This window comes from Maylandia zebra, linkage group LG11, assembly GCF_041146795.1.
Source record: "Maylandia zebra isolate NMK-2024a linkage group LG11, Mzebra_GT3a, whole genome shotgun sequence".
In the NCBI taxonomy this organism is placed as follows: Eukaryota; Metazoa; Chordata; class Actinopteri; order Cichliformes; family Cichlidae; genus Maylandia; species Maylandia zebra.
This window is the reverse complement of record NC_135177.1, coordinates 4,278,341-4,302,857: the sequence shown is the minus strand read 5'-3', so window position 1 is coordinate 4,302,857 and position 24,517 is coordinate 4,278,341. Positions and strand designations below refer to the sequence as shown.

Here is a 24,517-nt window from a genome sequence, read left to right as displayed (position 1 = left end):
TACTAATCAGAAGGTTGGTGGTTCAGTCACTGTCTGCTCCTCTCTGTATCCCAAATATCCTGGGACAACATAGTTCATAACATAATTCCTCTCCGATGCATCCATCAGAGTGTGAATGTCAGGGATGCCTCATTTAGCTTAAGGGCTTTCTGAGTGCTCAGGTAGGGTAGAATAGCACTATGTAAGAACCAGTCCATTTACAATATCCATGCCACATTGTCAGTTCAGGTTTTATTTTCTGAATCAAACCAAGTGTTTTGCCCACACCTACACAAATTCAACATGTAATGGCATCTTAGTACCACAGAAAATGGGAAACTAATGAACTCTGTGCAGGACTAAAACTGAAGTTTCAAGTTTGATGAGTAAATTGACTTACACCAAAACAAAAACAGCAAAACTTTCACCTTTGAAATAATTTCACTTTAAGTTGATGGACTCAGATCAATAGCCATTAAAAATAGAAATGCATTTCTGTACAAATTGACATTCAAGAACACAAATAGATTAAATGTTGTATTTCACAAATGCTCACGAGAGACTGTTGGCAAAACAATAACAAAAACAAATCATTTTGTAAGATCACATGATGTATTATGATGAATGACTGTGTAAGAAAATAAGCAGACTTGTGTTATTTTATTATATAGATATGCTTTTATTAGAAATAAGACACATTCATTTTGTGCTCTGAAAACTGTACATTAACAAAAAGGCGACCCCAGTGAAATAAAAACAGGAGTGAGGGGAGGAGAGAGAGAGAGTGTGTGTGTGTGTGTGTGTGCCAGGGTGGGGCGCAAATCAGAGGTCAGAGGAAGCAGGAGCGCAGAGGTCGGCAGTCAGGGTTTTTTCGACAAATACAGATCTGAGGGAGTGACTGGCGGTGATATCAAAACACACACTGTTACACTGTGATACAGAACACTCGTATAGTCCAATACCCTGAAAGGACAGGGGGAGGGGAAGGAAGGACTGGTATCAGAATAATCATGTTCATATTTATAATAATGATGACAACTATCCCCAAGCACAGTAAGAAAGATATTTATAGGCTAAAATCCATTCTGTAGAACTCTGTTGAAATAATTACAATGCTGTACATCAGGACTCCAAATGAGCCTTGTGCTTTCTCTGTGTGCAACCACCATCCTTTATATTACTCTACCTTGTATGTGTCATTATCTGTAATCATCATAACATATATATCGATAGATCTATGGATTTACTCATCTTCCATTTTTTCAGTGCGCGCACACACACATATACACACACAGTAATACCTTTTTTCCCTTAGCATCATGTTTGCATTAACTGTATCAAGCCTGCTTGTACATCAAGAAACTGACCCAACCAACTCGTGTTTGCTGTACTCCTTTTGGACGTCCACGTTGTCCCTCTTTTAGGCGGTATTGAGGTTGAAAAGCGAACAGAGCGCAAAGCCCGCCGGCATGCGCTCCACCATCTCTGAGGTGTCCGTCGATGAGAAGGCAACTTTCCATTTTGGCTCAACGTGATGTTTTGGATTTCTTTTTCTCACTCTCCCCCGTTTTTTCCCTTGTCGCTGCAGGGTGAGCCTTGGCCTACTATCGTGAGGGGTGGGATAAGGCGTTAGAGATTGTTGGGGAGCAGGGAGCGGCACTGAGGGGCACATATGGGTGTATGTTTGGCAGTCTGCCTCCTCAAATGCCGTGTGAATTTTTTCTTCCCAAGTCTTATGTTGAAAAAGAGAGAAATTCAGAGGCATGTTGAGCTGCATACAACATCAGAATTTGGTCAGGAATAAAGAGAGCAGAACAGCAATGCAACAATACTCTCAACAGTGAAAATAAAGAGACATAATCATGATTATTACATCGTAACCATTTAATACAGGGGTAAACATCGTGTGATTACCTTTGCTATGCTGTTTATTACATGACTTAATGATGCACATATAGCAGCTTTGTCTGCTACTTTGGCAATCTGTCTCCAGCGTAAGCCTGAAGATCATATACAGGAAGATGACCAGTAATTGGTGACTTCAAAAACATCAAATGAAACAGAGAATGAGACACCGTTATCTCATTCCCTCTTTAATTCATTAACTTGATTTTCTGTAATCGTGACTCTTTTCCTTGCCCTCCTTGCCCCCTCACGGTCTTGGCTACATCCACCCTTTGAATAGAAGTACACAGTAGGGCAGTATGTGTGTCGTGTGTCTGCTTGGTTGTCTGAGAGCTCTGGAGCGAAAGTGGAATTGTTTAGTGTGAGCCAGAATCTGGGTCACACCTCTGTCTGGAGGTCCATGATCTCCTGGCCCACAAGAGGAATGGTTGCACTGGTCTTCTCCCACTCTACTGTCTGCAGCTCAAGAGGGGAGGCCGCCACTGTCTCCAGGTCCTTCCGCACCCAGGACGGGGGTGAGTTGGTCTTACGAATGCCTTCCCACGCCCTCTTGCTCGGGGTCTGCTGTTTGTCCTGAGGGGAAACGGACATAAGAAAAAAGTTGGTTTGTCTCATCTCTTAGAATCGCTGATGTACTTTAGCTATTTTGGGGGCTCTTCCTCACCTTTTTCAGTCAATTTATTATACCCTTACAGAATCAGTCTAGCATTTCAAATTGTTAACGTTCAACCGGTCACCAGAGACCCATCTAGGGTTACTGGCAGAGTTATGTTAATATGAAGTTATATGAAAAAAACAACAACATAAAAAAAGTCATGCCAAAATGAATGTATGAGACTTCACTCCTCTATCTCCTTAAACTATGCCAACAGTATTTAATAGGTTGATAAGCAAAAAACCCAACCCTAACCCTTACTTAAAGATCCCCAATGATCCCATATGAAGCTGAGATTAGCATTAGGACACTTTGTAGCACAGTTTTGTAGAAGATTTTGTCTACCTCTTTCTAAATGTAAAAATACTGGCGGCAGCTAGTGGTACCGTACAGCCTAAACTAGGTAATTTCAATTCACAAGATTTCCAGGAAATTTGACCTTTGATCTTGACCTTGAGGTCGAGGTCACTGAGATGCAAACTTGTCTGAGATTTTGAGTGGACACACCTTTGGTATCAGTTTGAAACTCCTATATTGCCTCATTTTCGAGTTTTCACATTCACAAACTTGGGTGTCCAAACTCCCTTCCCACCCACCCACCAGGGTGACGACAACACCCAATGTGCATTTGTAGGTAAAACCTTCAAACTCACAATTTTGTAAGCTGAACATCATAAACTGTAATAATTGTTATTTAAAGTGAACAACAAAGTTCTCAAATTTTACATGCAGATGGGTGACAAAGAAAAAACACAATATCAAGTCTCGTTAGGCCCCTATACAGTGATAAAAACCACATGCTCTTTACTTCTGACCTCTAGTTGAAGTGTGGAACACGAGTTCTTTAAAGCATATACTCTCATTTGGTGTTTGGATAACAATAATGGAGAGTGCTGTTTAACCTGGGTTGGGATATTTATTTTCTTTGTTAGTCAAGGCTTTGTGCTTCAACCGTTGTGAGTGCTCATATAAAACAGTAATTGAAGCATTGTTTGGCTCGTCTTCCACTCAAATTGAACTGATCGATGTCCACCTACTTCAGTCAGATCATGGAGAGATATAAAGAAAAAAATTATCACTGGATTCAAGTAAGGCAAGACAGCAAAGCTGTTGTAAATCAATAAGTTATTACTATATTAACAGCAGCCTATCATATTGTGCTGCCATTTGTTCTAATGTGATGGATGGACAATGGAGCCGTTCCGTAATCTGTGTTTGATTTACTGAAATTCAGCATCATATAGACTTGGCAGCAAATCAGGAACAAACAGAATATTTAACCTATATATTTTCTGCATTACTTATTTACATACAGTCTGCACTGCTGTAACTGTAATGCACTGCTTTGTTTGTTAAAGTACAACGTATACTTCATCGAGTTTGCATGTATTCTCTCTGAGAATCAACTAATAAAAGGAATCAATACAGAAACATCACCGCTTGCTTGCAAAGCCATGAGCAAATATTATGTGCATAAGTTGCCATAGTCATTTATCCAGTATAAAAGAGATTTATGACATGAAAACTCTTACATGTGTCATAGTACGTTACTCTGGTAACTTAAGGTCAGAGTATATGATTCACATCAATGGCATGCTATTCAAACCATTCAGTAGGTTTACTGAATGGTTTGAATGATGAAACACTGTTCAGTGAGTTATTCTGGAAGAGACCCCTCCCACCAGGACAGAAAGAAATGTTTCATCATATGATAAAGGAGACCACTCAGGACAAGTGTGTATTGACTTGGTCCCCTCTATCAGGACAAGTGCACCCAAATCCACCCCACAGCATAACAGACCTAACAGATGCATTCTTGTAGGTGTTGATGCTTCAAATTGTTCTTAGAATTTGCCACACACCTATAGTTTATTAGTTGGAAATAATTCTGAGAGAGTCATTTGTAAACAAACTGTAAATGCCAGAGTCCTCATGTGAGCCTTCACTGTCAAAGGGGTCAGTCCATACAGAACACAAACAGAATCTGTCAATTCTGTTTATGTGGGAAGTTATGAGACAGAATTACCTCTCTGCTTGATTCCAAACTTGCCCCTCATAGTTTCATTCTTTATGCAAAGCTAAGCTAATCACCTCTCAGCTCCAGCATCAATGTGAGACAATGCCACATGAGTTCTTATCCAAATTTCATTAGCAGAAGCAAATATATTATTCGCCTACTTCCTAAAACAATACCTATACTTATAACTCTAATGACCACAGAATGGACGTAGATTGTTGATTCAATCTATACTGAGTAGATGCAAAATGTTTAATTACAGTTGTGGTCAAAAGTTATTATGGTCATGATTATCATGGTAAATTAGGACTTTTAATGATTTCTCTTGACTGTTCTTTTTCAGGATGGAATGACTATATAGCACACATTTTTTAATGATTTAAAAAAAAAATTGATGTTTCAAAAGCATAAATATAGGTCAAATATATACATAAACACCCACTAATATTTCATTAAATGTCCATTAGCAAGTTCCACCTCGACCAGATGATTTGGTAGCCATCAACTAGCTTTTGGCATAATTCTGATATTTCTTGGAAGAACTGGTAGAGTTATTTAAATCAGGGGTGTCGAGCTCATTTTACATTGTGGCCCACACTTTGACCTTAAGTGGCCAGACCAGTGAAACTCCCCATTCTGTCAATGTAAAGAAGTTACATTTTTAATAATTGTTCTATATGGCAAAGAAAACGCTGCTGTGACAAAGAAAGAAATCTGTCAGCACGACTCTTTTTGACGTAAATTATAAGAAATAAATGTGCAAAATTATGGAAAAAAAATCTGGTAGCTCATTGCCCAGACTGTCCAGCTTTTTGTTTGTTTTAACTGTTCAGGTTGTAAAAAACCTGAACGACCATAAGGGAGGTTTTCATCAGTAGGAGAAACTGCAGTTAAAAGTCCAAAATTTTTGCTTGTGCTTGTTTGTGGTGAGCAGCAGATCAAACAAGTTAAGAATTATAAATTGAGTCAGGCCTGTGAGACTATGAAGAACACACATGAGGTCTAAGGCCTGGACAAGTCTGAAACCTTTTGACTTCCACACTGCAAAATGGCTGAAAATAAAAACGGGTTTCATTTTTATAAATTCTGTACTCAGCTTTGCAGTCTTGTTTTGTCTCTGGAACATCTGCACCCCATCCTTCTTTCACATAATGGTATGATCCCGGTCTGTCTTTGCATGTGATTGGCCGCATGGTGTGCGGCCCCCCCCTACCTTGTATGGATCTCAGCAGGGCTGAAGATTGGACTTTCACATAATGATGAGCCACTAATAACTGATATATGAAATTAGAGCTGGGCGATATGAGATTTTTTCATATCACGATATTTTTTTTCATTTCAGGCGATAACGATATATATCACGATATAAGCCAAATAACTATATTTGTAAGATTTAAATGTGCCGTTGCTCACAAGTAAAATGTGAAATAATCAGCAGCTTGTTTTTATTTAAATATTTATTTCCCATAATAAGTTCAACAGGGTAGATGTACTTAAGGAACATGAGACTTTTTCAGATAAATAAAGGCAAATATTACAAACTACACAAAAGGCAGCCGCTAAAGCGTTTAAGTTTCAAAATAGAACAAACGAAACAGACTACTAAATTGTCAATTCCACTTAGAAACAAAATATTAATTCTAAAAATAAATCTTAGTTTGTTTTACAGAAGAACAGACAAAACTGACTAACTTTTTTCAATATCAAATAAACTGAGAACTAAAAGGAAATTCTCAATCTCTCCTTGTTGTATAGCTGAGCTTTTCAAACAGTTTTAACAGTTACTTTAGTCTGACAAAAGCCGAATGATGAATTAGCGCTTCCAGTCAGAGACTGAGGCTACGTCCACGCGTACACGGGTATTTTTGAAAACTGAGATTTTCCGTTTTCGTTTTAAAAAATAATTCCGTCCACACATAAAGGCAGAAATGAAGGAAAACGCTGCTATGAACATGCCAAAGCAGCAGGTGGCGCTAGATTCCTAACCGTGCAGAAATGTTGGCCAATCAGAAGTCTAGAAGCCTCGGTGGGAAAAAGTAAACAAAGCTGGGGCATAGAAGCAGAACCGAGTCGTATGTGTGGAGGGACAGTAACTGTGTGTATATGTAAGCATTTAAACACTGCAGAGAGTAGAATGAACAGTAACAGTATTGTAGAAATTCATTTCACCGAAACAATAACGTGGCGCAGTGTGACGCATGCACCAGTTTATTGTATTTCCAGACTTGCTTTCAGCACAATTTACAGTGCACGCTACTCTGTTTTTTGTCAGACTTGAAATAGCCGAAATACCTTCACACTACGGAACTTCTATGGCTCTTCCGTTCGACAATCTCTCCGGCGTTGGAACCATCATCTGTTTTCTCTTAAGGTCACGCTCGGTTGATTTTTCTAGTCGGCACACTACTCATTTCCTCCATTACGCGCTGGCTGCTTCCCAAACAAACACACGTGTGGCTTGGCACTTGTGCTTTACGTAACAAGTCACGCGACGTGACGCTGCGGCTGTGATTGGTTCGGCTCTGCGCTACTTAATTTGGATTGGCTGACCTTTTTTTTTTTTAAGAGGACAAGAGCGGCGAGCTCTATCACGATAGTTTAATTTCTCTATCGAGTAAAAGTTATATCGCGATACATATCGTTATCGTTCTATCGCCCAGCTCTATATGAAATTATATTGCAGACTGGATCTCGAGTCAGATATTGCTCCGGGCCATAGGTTTGACACCCCTAATTAAATTTTGATGGCTTTACTGAACCTGGCTTTTAAGCCTAGTCCACAAATTTCCAATAAGGTTCATGTTTTGACGCTTTGGGAAGGCCATTAGCCAAGCTTAAGGTTAGCCTGCTTTAAAAACGGAGAATGGGAGGTAGTCGTCCTTCTTCATTATTCAACTCAATATACAATATACCAGTACCACTGTAAGCATTATGCTACCATCACCATGCTTGACAGTTTTACAATCGTCTGATCAAATTTACTCTTCCAAACATTAAGACCATCAAAAAGGCAGTCGCTACCCTTTCTATCACAGCTCATGCTTTACTGAAGCAAGAAAGATGGTCAGGGCCATGGGACAGTCATACAATTCCTAAAAAAATAAACAGCCTCTGTGGGAAGCATTTTATTACACAATTAAGGTTGTGATGGCTGGGTCAACTTTATTATCAGTTAAAGAATTGAAACCCATTTAACCAAAATTCAACATGTTGTGACTAAAATCTGATGTGTCACTATCTGCTGCAGCAACAAGTGGCATTGTTGTCTAAATGTGTCAGCTCGTTATCCATGAAAACGGGGCATTTATTATCAACCATACACACAATTAGGGATGCTCCTAGCACCATACTTCCAAGCTTATCAGAAGTTTACAAGTAACATTACACCCAGAGTGTGGCCTTATGAAAGGAGCCAGCTGAAGCCAACCTTTCTTTTCTTATGTTCTCATGCCTGTGGGTGCACAATATTTATGACAAGCTAAAGTACCAAAGTACTTTAAACAAATCATCTGTCCCATTTAAATGTTTCACATCTTGGCATTAGTATGGAGGGAGGTGGGGGTTGCCCTGGTTGCACGCAGATCCTGCACCACCATTCTACATATTTTTTTTGTTATTTTCAGAATCTATATATAAGCTACATTTACTACCAGAACTTTGATGTGGTACCTCCATTTCAGTTTCATAGCATCAATTTCAATTTTATACTTCTATTTCTGTCACAAATATTTACATATGAAACTGACTGCTTGGAAAGAGATGCTGCATCTAAAATTGCATACATACTAAAATTCAGTATTTTGTTCGCATGGACATCTACAACTTTTATGAGCATAAATGGTATACTTAAAAACAGGAACATGTCTCTTCCTTAGCAGCTGCCTTGGCCAAGCAGCAAAAACAGAGAAAACACCAAAGAATTTTCAGCTAGTAGAAGAAGGATTCATTGAAATGCTTCTATCTAGGTAGCTCGGTGCAACCTTTGGTGTTATAATTTCATGTTATTGTTGATAAATTGTCTTTACTGCATAAGTCCTTGGTATATGCAGTCAGAGACTCAACAAATTGCAAATTCCACAGGTAAGAAGACAATTAGTGTCAAATCCTGTGTCATTTTTTGTCAAGTGAACTAATTGCTGCACTCATTAGTTTAAACTCATGCACAACACAATTAAGCACGTCGTTCACACAGTGTACGACATATATATGTATCTCCGAAGTATCTGAATTGGGCAATATTATGTGTATCTGGTTCGGTTTGTAGTTGGAGATTATATGGCCATACACAAATAATGCCTATGCATAAGTTAACACTGTAACAGGGGTGCGCAGTGAATTTTCCCAAGGGTCCTTCCACATGAGAAACCAATACAGAATTCAGTACAGCACATTAATCATTTGACCTCTTTTTAAGCTTATTGGAGTGTCCCTCCCAGTTTCTCATGTGGCTCCTTTGGGAAAATTAATAGCACACTGCAATAGAAAAAAATGACAATTTTGAAAACGGCTGCACTTACAAATCAACAAGCAAGTGTGGTAATTTTTGCTAATTATAGAAGGAAAGGGGAACATTAGATATTAGGGAGGGAAGGGGCAGAACAGAATAAATTTAAACTCTTTACACTCATGTTGGTCTTGTCGCTGCTGGCAGAGGACACACTCCATCTTTTGGCAGCTTTGGCGTCAACAGGTGGAGATTCTCTATCCTTGTCTGCACTGTGAATCTTCCTGTTCAGGTCCTGAAACATGTCCTGGTGGCGTTTCCGGGTGTGCATTATTTTCTACACAGGGACATTGCACGTTATGTACAAAGTAAACAGCACAGGTGACCATCACTCCTATTTTAAAAATAAATGTATGCAAAAATGTTGTGCTTTGAAGTCTAAACAGCTCTGTAGGAATCAAAGAGACTAAAAATTACCTCAAAGTCAAGCTCTGCATAGCGTGATTTTCGTCTCTGGAGGGAGATGAGACAGAGAGATTAAAGATGTGTCTTGATATTGTGTGTTTTTTGAGTAGCAAGTGTTTCTCGGCAGTTTTTACTGTGTATGTGGACATTAGGTAGTTAGTAAAGGGCGTCTCTGGGACTCAGAGAAGAGCAGTGAGTCATGAGGGAGGAAACGAGGTTTGCTGCTGGTCATTTTGATCCTGCTGGCACAAGTTTGCAGTAAACAGATTGTGACCGAATGACCTTTCGGTCCTCAGTCACAGAGTGGTAAAGGAAGACCTGACCTTCAGGCTGCCTGGTTGCCGTGGCAGCTGCCGTCTCGCACCAAATTATAGAAGTGTGTTTTACCCCCCAAGTGAAAAGACACCAGCAAGCAGAAGCCTGACTGCTCTGTGGCGATCTTATCCCGCCACTTCTGTCTGCAGTAGGAGCTCTATGAAAACTAACCTTTTCAAAGATGCCGCCATCACACGGGTGACAAAATGTTGAGATACTTCTTGTGATGTGAATTGGAGATTATAATGGCACTGACAAATATGTGGGATGGTGCATCTCTGTGGAGACCTAATTAATGTTGTTTTTTATTAGTCCACCAAGACAAGAAGAATCAATGCTGGCCATCTGTTTGCAAGCAAAATTACACAAAAACTACACAGCCCAATTTCATTGAAGCTGAAGTGGTGAAGCTCAGGGAAAAGGACAACTTGTTTTCTGTTGGATTGTGAGATGCAGCTGAAGGACTACACAGACCAGTGTTCCTCTTCTGTTTGTCAGCAACACATTTTACTGAAGAGCTGGAATCCAGAGAGCCTTCTGACCTCCTTTCTTAGGTGGATGAGGATCCCTTTGTTTAAATTTTGGGAGAATGTACTGTCTGAGTTTTAGCTTCGTCTCAAAAAAAGATAAAGCAAAAACTACCAGCCTGAAACCTGAACTATAGACAACAACGTATACAAACAAGTTTTGCTGCAGCCAAGTTTTTCTTTAAATTCAAAATCTTTCTTTTTTGCCCCTAGGCGATCCTCCTAACTCGACCACTCGAGCATCACTGATGCTGTAGTGGTCATACATCACCACATGTGGCACGCACCATGCCACGTAAATGATTCCAGAAAGCAAATACAAAAAATGTCACTGGTTTCCCAATTTTTCTATATGAATGGCTGCAGACCATGCAAAATAACACAGTAGTGTAGCAGTCAGAATGTTTGGCGTCATTCGCTAATAGGAAAAAGCTACAGCACCTTTAGAGTTTGATAGCCCTTTAGTGAGAAAGTTATAATAAATCGATGTGATAAAAATGAAAGTGACATTCACCACAGTGATGCAACCCTAAATTCTCAAACAGGCAGTAAAAGAACATTGAGACTTGTGAATTATATTATCACACATGATAAATTCTGCATGATGTCCATTTCCACATCACTAAACCCATCAAAGCAACAACAAAGTCATGTACCCACCACCCTGCTGTTTGAGAAGCACTCTCAATAATTCATTCCAAATGTGTTTTTATGTTCTTTCTCTACAACTGTTTACAAAAAGTCCCCATGTCCTGGGGCTGTTTCACATTACAACCCTTCCAAAAAAGAAAGGGATTTTTGTGTATGAGCTACAGAACTCGAAGGCCTTGCAGAGTTGTATTGACAGAAACCTAGCAGTGGTAGACAAGATGGCAAATGCTTTGCTTGAAAAGAAGAGAGTGGTTTGTCTGTTGTTATTCTGATGGGAATACACAGAATTCTACTTTTACTGAGGAAATAGCAAAATTGTTCGATTGTTAAATTCATATTATCGAAACTATCAATACCAAATCATATTAGCAGATTAGGAAACTCACTCAAATATGTGAGCATTCACCAAATAATCATAATAAAATGCCAGTCTCCGATACAGCCTACATCTGGTTGTTCATTTGAGAATTTATGATAAGCACAAAACACAACTCAGCATGCATGTATTATGTTAAATATGAAGTATGAGGCTGATAATTCAATACATTAAGAGGTTTTTCCGTCTTACCTCCAGCGAGCTCATGGACAGTGTGGAGACAGTCTCACTCTTGGACACCACTCCAGAATTTCCAGACTCTCCTCCGTCACACATGTTGTTGGCCACCTTGGAGTCTCTGGATATATTCTGCAGGTTGTGCGCAGGTGAGTCTCTGTCAGAGCATGACACACTGACCTGGTCAGCAGGCAGGCTTTTCAGCCCAAAGCCAGGCACTGGCTCTCCACTGACAGGGTTAGCCAGGTGGATAAGCCTGGTCTGAGGCAGCTGCTCAATGCTGATGTTATACTTGGCTGCCTGCTCCTCTTTCCCCTTGGACGGTTTCAGGGTGCCCGTGTTGTTTGTCGGTAGAATGACATATCCCGGGCCTTTGCCAGCCCCCTCAGAGCTGCTGCCTTCACCGTTCCCTCGAGGCAGATCTCCATCCAGCTGCTTGAAGAGTTCGCCATCGCAGATGTAGATGGATTTGGCACCCGGCAGCTCGGTACTGATTCCTTTTGTGGCGCCTTTCTCCCTCCGCATCGTCAAAGTGTGGCTCGTATAGTCGGCCACATTCTGGAGGTGAACCTTGGCCATGCTGGCCGGCATGGTGTTAAAATTAGAACCTTTTTGAAGAGTGAGGGTCCCAGAGGAGGCCTTCTCCTCCCCCTGGAGGGATGAGCGCTTCATGGTGCCTAAAGAGACCAGAAAGAGAGAAAAGCTGTGTGAGATGCAATTTCTCCACCTGGGAATCTCGGGAAGAAACCAGCAGCGGAATGTGTGTAAGTAATAAACACATTACTTTTGCACTGTGTGAAACAAGGAGATTTTATAAATCAATTATTAAATCACTGAAATTATAAGATTCTTCCCTCTATGTCTGACAACCAATACAATCCTGGATGAGTCTCTTATTTTACTGCTGGACTGCATTTCAGAGCAACACACCTTGCTCTGGTTGAGCACCTTAACCTGATCTCTAACTGCTGCAGGTTGTGATCACAGTGGGTAACCAGAGCAAAGAGAAAAAACAAAACAAACAAAAAAAACCTCCAGTGCTGACAGATTCTCTCTGGGGAAGCAGAAAATCATATCCCGGCCAGCCCCCTAGCTGGTAGGAAAAATACAAGATGGAAGGACAAGGTTAGCAACTAATAAACTTCCAAACTAAGAGTGATGGGATTTTTTCAATTGTGGATGACACTAAAGACAAAAGAAAGAATAATGCTACAGTGACTTGTAAATGGACTGGTTCTTACATAGAGCTTTTAAACTCCATGAGCACTCAAAGTGCTTTACACAGCCATTCAAACAACATTTTTCTATACTCTTCTATCTAACATTTGTACACATTCATACTCCAACGGATGCATCGGAGAGCAACTTGGGGTTAGTATCTTGCCCAAGGACATATGGCGTGCAGACTGGAGCAGAAGGGGATCGAGTACTGTTGATGACTTGTCAAAAATACCTGTGTTGCCTGTCTACATAAAGTCTTGGCCTATGACTTCAGTTTTGCCATCATTACTACATTGAATACCTGCTAAACACATCCAGAAATCCTAGAGCGAGAGAACTGGAGTGAAGAAAGTCAAACAAAGCCACACAGTATAGTATTTTTTCTCCACATGAGGACATACAAGTGCTTGCAGTTCTATCAATATGCTCGTCTTCTAAAAGGTATTGCTTTAGTGCACAAAAAACCTCCAGACCTCTGTGTCGCTTTCCGGTGTAAAGTCCTGGAATTTCTTCACTAGATTTTCATTGGAAAATGCTTCCTACAGCAAAAGGTTGTAACCAGTTTTGACATGAGTAACGTAACATTCAGCTGGGTACGGGATGACCTTGTGGCCCAAGCTTTTTCACAATAACAGCATTTGGCATATGGCAGCAAACATATCCTGCACCAGGTCGAGGCTGCTGAACAACATCAGACAATGCTCCGTACTAAACATCCCCTGATCGTTTTCTGCCATTCCTGCTCCCTCTTGACAAACATTAAACATCTCTCATTTCTCTCTGCTCTTTTCTGTCTTCCCTTGCTTGAGCCTGTCTGCTTCTGAATAGCTTTTCTCTTCCAGACACTTTTCTTGATATCTTGTCTCAAGAGGTAATCAGATTTTCACTCCCAGTGGATTTTAGAGCATCAACCAGTATCTGATGCAGCGCTGTTGGGAGGGACTTAATTACACAGCATCAGTGTAGGAGAGGCTCAGACAGCCATATTTATCTGCATATAACTGCTCAGCACACATTCATCCCACTCCCATCAGCCTGGGATAAACGGAGTTACGCAGCAGTGATGTGCTGCATCTCTTGTCAAAACAGCTCCTTGGCGTAGGGAGGCTGCTGTGATGTTGACTGTACGGCACAAGCGCAAAAATGAGAGGGAACACGGCTCACATCTGTTCCAACAACAACGAGGAATTTGACGCAGTCAAAATACAGAGAAGGAGGCACAAGAGACATCTGTAGCATCTGAGAAACAGTTCCCAAAGTCAAATCAAATGCAAACACACAAACTCAAACACGCTCAACCTGGAGCTTACCTGATCTGCAAGCCATATCCACATCTTTCTCAAAGTCAGTCTGAGGACAGAAAACAATAAATATTAGATTAAGTGTGGAGACGTGGGAAAAATATCATATGGGGGGATTTTAAGCCTTTATTTGGCGACTGCAGTGAAGACAGGAAATGGGGAAAAGACACCAGGGAAATGGTCCAGCCTGCATCAATCAATGGAATACCTGCTCAGGGCACATGCACACTAACTTTTAGCTATCAAGTCAATGTGATGGTATATTTTTAAAGCAAAGGCAGATAAACATTGAGAAAATGAAGACTAATCAACAAAACTTAGATTCATTAATAATCAGTTTTATTATATTTTTTTTTATTTGGATACAAGCTGAAGAGAAAGAGCTTTGGGTTTTGTAGAATTTCTTCTTGTAAGTCACTCTGACCTCTTCCTAAATTGTTTTATTCTAATCATGATTCTAACACGATGCCATTTCCTAAACAATGCTTTGACTTCATTATTTTTAATAAATTTCTATTAGGTTAGTTATCTTGAGGGGTTTTTATAAATATTTTCAAGATCAGAATTTAAGAAAAAAAATATATGTATATTTTCCATAAAATTAAACATATGCTTTAGTTCTCTCGTGCTCTGAGATGAGAAGATCAGAATTTGGAGGACACAGGTCTTGAACCTTTTCAAGCTGTTTAGAAGTCAAAATTTCAAGAATGGAGCAAAAAGTGCGTACCCCTTTTTGCGCTTTATTATTCCATAGAGTTAGTTATTTTAAATATTCTCTCACATCATATCAAATTTCTCCAAATTTTAGCTCTTCATACCATTAGCTGAGCATGGCCATTCTGAAATGAACCTCCTGAATCTCCATTGGTGTCTTCCTGTCGGTCCACCACACGACACTTCACTGCCTCCTGAACCTGAGGCAAATCATCAGGGCATAGATCACGATCTTAATACAGACAGAGTAATAGGACATGCAGTCCTGTGCGAAAGTTTTAGGGAGGTGTGGAAAAAAAAATGCTGTAAACAAAGAATGCTTTCAGAAATATAAATGATTGTTTATTGGCTCCAAATGTATTCTGCAGCAGGACGACGACACCAAACACACAGCCAAAGTCATTAAGAACTATCTTCAGCATAAAGAAGAACAAGAAGTACTGGAAGCAATGGTACGGCAGACAGAGCCGTGATCTCAAGATCATGGAGTGTGTCTGGGATTACATGAAGAGACAGAAGGAAGTGAGGAAGCCTGCATCCACAGAACATCTGTGCTTAGTTCTCCAAGATGTTTGGAAGAACCACCAGCTGAGTTCCTTCAAAAACTGTGTGCAAGTGTGCCTAGAAGAAGTCACCCCAAATATCAATTTGATTTATATTTCTCTCTTGTTCACTCACTGCATTTTCTTGATTGATGAAATCAAATGATTAACACTTCTATTTTTGAAAGCATTGTTTGATAACATCATTTTTTCTCACCTGCCTAAAACTTTCGTCTTTTAAACATATACAGTACTGTGTAGAGGCTTTTAATGAATAAAGACGACAGGCTCGAGCGGATCTGACTCCACATTGGCTTAAGTGGGGTCAGTTTAGGATTCCCAGATAATAAAGTATACATCATACAGTTTGTCACATTTCAGCTATCAAACACTCTTTGATAAACTCTCCATGAGAGATGCCTTACAGGTTTTTCATTTTGTGAGAAATGACAATATAACTTACCTGCTTTTATTATGAAAGGGATAATTTTTTACACATTTCATACGTACGTTTGTATAAAAGCGAATGACGCTTTACTCTAAATGAGTCGAAACCAACATTTATGAGTCCATGTCTTGTTAAATAATCTAAATTCATCTTTCGGGGCTAGCATGGTCACATCTCTTAAATGTTCACTATCCAATGGGAAAATTTAAGTCAATGAGACTCAAGCAGACCCTAGTGGACTTGGAAAGTATCACCACACCTGACTGAGATGACATCCAGAATTGTATAATATGGTAGCTTGCTGTAGCTCAACATATTAAATCAACACATCACCCACTACAGTGGTAGTAGTCAGCAAAGAATCTCAGCTGGAAGTACTAGACAGGACGCACAACTACAAACAAAACAATAGGGTAGCGTTCCTATAATATACCTCTCTGCGAAGGATGCAGTGAACCATGACAATGACAAAGCCTTCCAGTGAATCAAACACAGCAAAAAGGATCTGGAAGAGCGCAGAACGCCGGTCGGTGATGGCCAGGACAGCTGACATCCACGTGAGAGCCAAGAGTGGCAATACCACACAGGAGCTCCACAGTGACGCCCTACAGAATGGAAGGGGAACTGTAGTCAAGAACAGTACAACCCAAACTTTGTGAAGGCAGGACTACAGTGATTCCTAGCCATTGCATTCTAAGATAGTTAGAATTATTAGCTGATTTTATATTCAATGCCCTATAAAACACACACACACACACACACACACACACACACACACACACACACACACACACACACACACACACACAAAAACAAGGTTAAACTGATTTCTTTTGCTCAACTGGACCTGTTCACCCTGTTAGCATAGTGTTAGCCTACAACTCTAAACATGCACTAATACAGAACATCAAACAAATAATTATGTTACCAACGCAAACAAAAACATACATCCATTATTTGCTGATATATATGTTTTTAACTCACATATATTACATGCATGTATGTTTAAGATGATTCAGTCAAACCATAAAGGATCTAGTGCCACAGGAAAGAGAGGGAGGGAGGTGAGCAGTGGGGGGAAAAAAACAAGTGTAATGAGGCTGAAACAGAATGCAGACAAACAGAAGAGGCAGAGCAGAGGAGGACAGACAGAGAAAGAGAGAGAGAGTCTGAAGAAGTGTTATCCCCTGACTCTTTCCATTTTTCTAATGCAAATACTGATAATAAACTAGCACAATAACTACTGGGAACGACTGTACCCGCAATGAATGTGGTGAAACAGTCTTTCATTCAGATCCTCCAAATGAAGATAATTAAGCAGGCTAACTTTTAATTACAAACTATCCCAGAGGTGGAAAAAAAAGCACTGAAGACTAAGTCAGACTAAACTAAACGTCTGCTCCAAGTTGCAATTCACACCCACTTTCTCTTTTTAAATTATTTTTAAGCTGTTGTCAACAATGCTTCATATATTGTAGGTCTTTCATATTCAATTGATATCCAGAGACTGAGCTTACAGTAAACATTACTGAATAAAATGAATAAAAAATATTTTCAACTTGTTCTGATATTGATTATTGATGTGTGTCAGACTTATTTTAAATAGACGTATTAACATGGATTAAAAAAAATAAATATCTGATTTCGCTGCAGTTAATACCACTAGCTAATGTCTCCCATAGCCGCCTTGTAGATCTGGTTAGGGTGTAATATTTACACCTTTGGCATACCAAATGTCCTATAACAGAAAAACTAGAGCAAAAATGTGTGATTTGAAAGATTAACTCTTCTAGCTTGCGAAACTATGTTTTATTAGCATGTGGCTGAAATGCAAATAAGTAGGTTTTTTTTCTGACAGATTTTTACTTTTACATCCTACATTTTAAACAAATATCTACACCCCACATAGCAAGGAGGTCTGGCCCGGATCTGGTATCAAGCTGGCACTGCTGGCTGACTTCTGGCATGACAAGACGTATGTCATCCAGATATGGGCCAGGCCTGGCATAGATGGCACTGTCTATGTGATGGCATGCAATATCTGGCTCGATTGCAGTTTGGTTTATGTGGCCAGGCCCATGGAAAACAGGTCTGGCCGTGATCCGGCATCAAGCTGGCACTTCTGACTGACTGCTGTCATGGCAGGGTGTATGTCAACCAGATGTGGGCCAGGTCTGGCAATGATGGCACTATTTATTTTCCTATTTTCCTATTTTAGCTAGAAGACCCAAATGCGATGTTGTAATACTATACTGCTATGGTAGCCAACGTTTCAAATGCAGGTTTGATAGGTTACACTTTATCCAAAACCTAGTGACGGTTTACTCATCCTTGCCAGTGGGTAGCTCAGGAAGGAGAGCAGGTCACCTTGTGATCGCAAGCTTAGTGGTTCGATCCCTGACTCCTCCAGTCTGCATGTCAAGAGTGTGAATGTGTATGAATGTAATTAGGAAGCACTCAGTTTAGAGAAAGTGTGGGATTGGGTGAATGTGGCATGCTGTATAGAGCATTTGAGCAATCCGGGAGACTAGGAAAGCATTGTATAAGAGTCTGTCCATTCACTGTCTGAGCAGAGTTTCGTCATGTTACTTTTGCACTATTATGTTCCGGCATATATTGTTATTACATGGCTTGATTAAGGTACACATTAGGCTGACATCTGGGGCCAGAGCTGAAACTGTTCTGGGCCAGCACACGGCCAGCAGTGTGTCTACAACTGGCCCGTGGCTGCACACAACTTACACATGGCCCACATACCGCAAAGAATGACAGCCCTTTGGTGGCCACAGACGGGCCAGCACAGGACCACCAGTATGTCTGCAACTGGCCTTGTGCTGGCCCATGTGTGGGCCACCTCTGGCAAACCAAATCTGGGCCACCAAAGGGCCGTCATTCTTTTTGGTAAGTGGGCCATGTGTAAGCACATTGTGTGGGCCAGATCCAGGCCATACCAATTTTGATATGTGGGACTTTCCACTCCTTACAGTTTCAAAACAGTATTATTGTACAGTCAACCTTACAATGTAAAGTGCCTTGAAACAACTGTTGTGATTTGCTGCTGCATAAATAAAATTGAATAGACTTGTTACTTTTGTTTTAACGCATTTGAAAGTAAAATGTTGTGGCAGGTAACTCCAAATTCAACGTTTCTATTAGCTGAACAAAAATCAGATAAAAAACAAGCTGTTTGTGTGCAGTTTATCTCACAGTGTGTTGCTAGCTAAAGGTCCAGCTGCTGTATTTCACAGGGAGAGAAAAGAAAGAGAGCTAAGAGGTTAGATATAAAAGTAGAGACTGCTCCGTTGCATTTGACAAATTGGAAATTTAAAGCTTACATGTAAGTCCTCGTGTTTTTAAATCAAGTACTGGGCCTGTACATGTGACAATATGTTTTTTTCACATTGTGAGAGATGCTGCAAAACAAGTGTCACTGTTTCATTTAAAGGTTGCATGAAAGTCCTCTGCAGGTTAGTGCAGGATAAACAGCTTAGTTTTCTGTACTGTGATGGGTTTAGAACAGCTGATAACAGCCTGTACATTAGGAGTTATGATTCTTCCCTATGCTGAGCCATTTCAACATCCCCCATTTGCTGAATCCCACTTTAACCTCCTCCCTACTCATTTCCTGTTTAATGTAAGCAACAGAAAACAGCGATTTTTTATTTCCCTTCTTTTTCTCTGCTCATGTTCTGCTTAACAAATTCAAGATGAGAATATTTATTAGAATTTTGATTCTAATAAATATTCAGGCTAATATAAAGTTTGTATTCCCATCTACTTATATTATTTTATTATTACATTAACATAGTACAAGGTTCAGTTAGCTTTGCTAACAGCTAGTAGAAACATCATCCAAAGAGCTACTTTTTACTTTCTTACTTCAGAGTACACTTCAAAGCTGGAACGTTTTCACTTTTACTAGAGTAAGAAATTGAACCAGTACTTCAACGTTACTGAAGTTTTATTTTTTAACACTGGTATCTGTACTTCTACTTAAGTACACAATGTCTGTACCTTTGCCCCTCTGACCTCTACCCTTAAATGGTTTGCCAGTGAGAAACAAAATAACATTCAAGGAGGTGCACACTTCCTCCAAGTCATGACTAATCAATTCATTTTTACACAATCACTACAAATCATGAACAACAGTGGAATTAAGTCTCTGGTAACTTTCATTATTTACCACATATCTAAATTCTCACTAGCCACACAGTGGGTTTATTTAAAATGTTCTGTATGATCATTTTATCTCAGGATAAAATATTTCCTATTTGTCAAATGTTTTTTTGGTCAACAATTCATATTTTCTAAACTTGATATTTTGCAAAATGAAACCTGGCATCCATATTTAGAACGTAGAAAACAAAAACAAAGTACAATGATGGGAAACCCATAAATAACTGAAAAAGCATAGCTAATTTCCACCTCTGGTAATAACCTGGGCTTTGTTAAAAGCATATCACACGTTTCTTTTGTCCCATTGTGCGGAGACTTTTCCACCCTGCGAGCAGTAAACCCCTGTGCAGCATCACTGTACCACGTCAGTGTCTGCACTGGCACTTTACACTTTAAGTGAGTTCTTCTTCCCCACTGTCACCAATTGCTTTCTCAGAGCAAATACATAATATTTTAAATATTACTAATGATGTGATTTTGCATTCTATAAAATAACTATGCTATTGTGTCAATATATTTATAAACTATAAACTATCAGCTTTACTTAAGACCTAATGCTTACTTTTTTCTCTACAACAATCCAATGATAATTTACACACAGAAGTTATGAGACATTTGGTGACCAAGTGGCTGTCATTTGTAATATCCTGAAAGCAAACACTGTTTGCCTCAATGGCAGCTTTACACAATGCTGGTAATAATAATAATGACCAGCTCAAGCAGGTAGTCACCTGTAATAATTTTCAGTTAGCATGGAATATTTTGGTCAAACGTTAATGGACAAATTCCTGTACCTGTGATTACAGCCCAGGCCCGAGTTTAAGTAAAGCATCTCAAAATCAGCACAGAGGCAAAAATACACATCTGGGCACTATAAGAACTTTCTGATCAAGAAAATGAAGTACTGCATTTAATCGCCTACTAGGGCTGGGCGATATGGCCTAAAATTCATATCGCGATATAATTTGAAGCATGTGCTGTAACGATATATATCACGATATATTCTTTTCTTCTGTATAACGTATTTTCCACACTATAAGGCACACTTAAAATCCTTTCATTTTCTCAAAAATCGAGAGTGTGCCTTATGTATGAATTCTGGTTGTGCTTACTGACCTCGAAACGATTTGGGCGTGCAGAAATTTGTTTAAAAAATGTTTTTAGGGACAATCGCATAGCAGGATGCTATACACGGGCCAAACTTCAGTCAGGAGAACAACTGAGATTATTCATCCACAATACGAGGTTAGTTATTAATATACTGCAACAACATGGAAATAGAGCAGCTGCGAGAGAATTCAGCATTAATGAATCAATGTTATGGAAGTGGAGGAAGCGCAGTTTTTGGCTTTCCCCATATTTCAAAAGTGCTTCATCTCTTTGCTATGACTGTCGCCCGGCATAATTTGCAGATTATAATGGTTGTAGCCGCTGCGATGCTTTTGACCAAAACAGGCGCAGCTTAACGACATCATCAACATGCGCTATCGCGATAGAGCGATAGTCAAAATCTCTATCGTTGGCCAAATTTATATCGTTTCTATTGTATATCATATATATCGCCCACCCCTATCACCTGCCCTCTAAATTGACAACCCAAGCCCAACAGAAATGTTTAGGAGTAGAATAAAGCAAAACCAGCCAATAACTGCTCAGCATAGAAGCTGGAAGTATGCACTGTGTCTTTTAGACTACAGGAAATGTGAATGGAGCTGGTTGAGGGAGTAAAAAACGTCCTCCTTAGCTTTGTTTAAAGTTTAGGAGGACGACTTTGTTTCAAAATCAGAATAGGCAGGTCTGTGCAAATGTATAATAATAGTTCAGTGCAAATCCCACAGAGTACTGAACATATGCTATTTTGTAATATAATGTCTCTGTCCCAATAACTAGCTGCTCAAACCTTCTCTGGGCAGCAAACCATTTAGAAGAAAGTTTGCTTAAACTTGAAGAACAAAACCAGCTTGTTTCTGACAAAAGGGTGGCCCCGAGGTCCAGTATAACATAGATGAGGATTGTGTTGAACTATAAATGTAGCAGTGTCCAAGAAATGTAGAATATAGAGCTGTAAATGAGCAAAATGGGTTTACCTTAAGCCTGTGGCTATTGGTCGTATTTCTGGATTTTAGAAAAGTGTAACAGACATACTGCAAAAAAAGAGGACAACTACCTTCCCTTTTTCTAATCAGATTCTATCAGCACAGTCTCTAAAAGCAGAAAACTATTGCCCAGGCAATAGTTACATAATGGTCAACCTAAGAACTTACAGATGACAGCAAGGCACATCCGCCCACCCACACAGACAGACAATAAATATAAGTATATGCTAATACCCCTTCAATATCTGCTTCTTTATCTCCTATTAGACAAACACACAAACACGCTTTCTCATTCTCATTCAATCAATCACATATGCAAAACTATTTACATGGGTACAGCTAACACAAGTTTGCTTTGAGTAAGAGCACATAACCCTCAAGAACAAAATCCTCCCTGCTAGTGCACGAGGGAGAAAAAAATGACAGAAGGATAAAGGACAGAGAACCAATCAAGTGAGGGAGAAGAAGGCAGGTAGAGGAGAGAACAGAGGTAAGAGGAGTTAAGGAAAAATAATTAGCAGGACTAACATGGCGTTACTGGTAGCTGTGGTGGAAACGTCAGCCGAAGAGATAACTCCGCACTTGGCACATTTGAGCGTCATATTGTACAGTGGCACTGTCATCTGACTGCAAAGTCAAATTAACACGCTGTAACATACACAAACAGATACAGATGCACCTGCACACAGACTCGCACAGATGCACGTGAGCACACATACAGCCACGCACGCACAGTGAGTCACAGTGTTCTCGCACAGTGTTCTCGCACAGTCTCTCTCTCAGGGCTATTGTACAGTTGTTGGATGGTTTTGGGTTTACCCGTGTTTGGCTGAGGGGCAGGGGAGGTGGGGCAAAGATTGCTCAATTATTAAGCATTTCCTATTAAACATAATGTCTGATTTTCCTCACAAATAACCAGCCGGTGGCATGAAGGAGTTGGCGCTCACTGGCATGCTCTCATTGTAATTCATAAAGCTTCAGTCAAATGCCAATCCTGAACAGGACTGACATCACTGCCGCTCAGACCATGATCACGTGCTGGTTTTGTGCTTGGTTTTGAGTAAACGCCAAGCCTGTATGCAAAGATGCTCTCTCTCTCCCTCTCTCACACACTCGCACAGACACACTCAAACGCACCTGGCTCCATACAATCCCTGAGTCAAGATTACATGTCAACAATGCATTCAGTATGTAACAATGATTTAAGTCATAGGTATCAAACTCTGGCCCGAAGCCATACCAAATTACTATTAGAGCTGGCCTACTGGTGTTATACAGCTAATATATATATATATATTGTTTAGTATTAAGCTTTGCTTGTTCCATATTCAGTTTTTCAGCAAAACTTGTTTGAGTCCATAAGAAAAGATTCATTCTTATATCTGGACGAAGAATTTTTTTTCCCAATAAATATTAATGTTAGCCCGCGACTTTGTTCCAGCTTTGAATTTTGGCCCTCTGTGTATTTGAGTTTGACACCCCTGATTTAAGTCAACAAAAAGCTGTCTCTGTTCTCATGGCCACCCAGCCAAAATCGGAGCTACAAAGTTAATGCAAGCCAAAGTCATGTCTATTTCACATTTTGACATTTTCTTCAAAGTCTTTTATCTGAGACTGTCTGAAAATATCTCTAATGGTGTTCTCACTCAGCAATTTGCTGAGATATCAGCATATCCTAACTTTAAGTATCATGTAAGCTTACTTACACTTACATTTGGCATGAATGCCATGGCAATTTGGGGCATTTAATGATTTCTTTGAGATGTTCTTTTTCCTGGGTGGAATGATTTGTACATCATAGATGTTTAATATTTGAAAAAGACAGAACTGGATGCACAAATATATACATACACCCCCACAAGTATCTGATTAAATGTTCTTTAACAAGTTGCACCTTGTATTTAGAAATACCAAATCCAGTTCTAAGATTTCAAGTCTTACACATGTATGTTGACCATTTCCATCAAGTTGGAGGAAACCTGTTCAGGGCTAGGCTTAAAAACACATCACTTTGTGCACATAGATTTCTCATAACAGAATGCATGAAACAGCGTTGATGTAAAATGTTATCATTTAGTTACTGAAGGTGATAACCTAAATGGTTTGGCGGTGAATGTTAGAGGTTTTGATGTTCGCCAAAGTCTTTGTCTGTCTGCAGGTTTTGTCAAAAACAAAACTCTTGTTTTTGACTCAAATGTTTGGCCTCTAGACTGTCAGTGTCAAGTAAAGAAATGATTGTGTATACAGGGCTCTGAAACCAAAACCAAATGTTTACCATTGATTTTCTGGATCATTGAAGCATTGCTTGTCTTACATTTCCATTACAGCAAGTAGATATTTCTCAGTGGGCCACATTGTTTGTGCCAGAGTTATTCTCAAAAGTATCAAATGGACCCAGTGGTGGTCAAACGTGATGTTTGGGTGGATTTCTGTTTTAATTAGTTCACTTAAAGCTAGGGATGGGAATCGAGAACTGGTCCTTGTTCCCAGTAGTCAAATGCCTGCCTA

The 24,517-nt window shown here is 39.8% G+C and overlaps 1 protein-coding gene across 8 annotated transcripts in view; it reads right to left on the bottom strand.

Moving 5' to 3' along the window:
• Positions 1-209: 209 nt before the first annotated feature.
• The window catches only part of adgrb1a (adhesion G protein-coupled receptor B1a), a 206,080-nt gene continuing 181,772 nt past the window's right edge, over positions 210-24,517 (bottom strand). For 5 of the 8 annotated variants that reach the window (XM_076889693.1, XM_012924834.3, XM_023153985.3 and 2 more), the window contains 8 exons: positions 22,538-22,636; positions 16,171-16,342; positions 14,852-14,947; positions 14,043-14,082; positions 11,527-12,188; positions 9,478-9,513; positions 9,179-9,337; positions 210-2,457 (listed from right to left, as the gene is read on the bottom strand). In XM_076889693.1, the coding sequence (XP_076745808.1) occupies positions 2,263-2,457; positions 9,179-9,337; positions 9,478-9,513; positions 11,527-12,188; positions 14,043-14,082; positions 14,852-14,947; positions 16,171-16,342; positions 22,538-22,636 (1,459 nt within the window). In that variant the 3' untranslated portion in view covers positions 210-2,262. The remainder of the gene's footprint in view (positions 2,458-9,178; positions 9,338-9,477; positions 9,514-11,526; positions 12,189-14,042; positions 14,083-14,851; positions 14,948-16,170; positions 16,343-22,537; positions 22,637-24,517) is intronic. The other 3 variants (XM_014410906.3, XM_014410907.3, XM_014410908.3) reach the window with 2 other exon arrangements.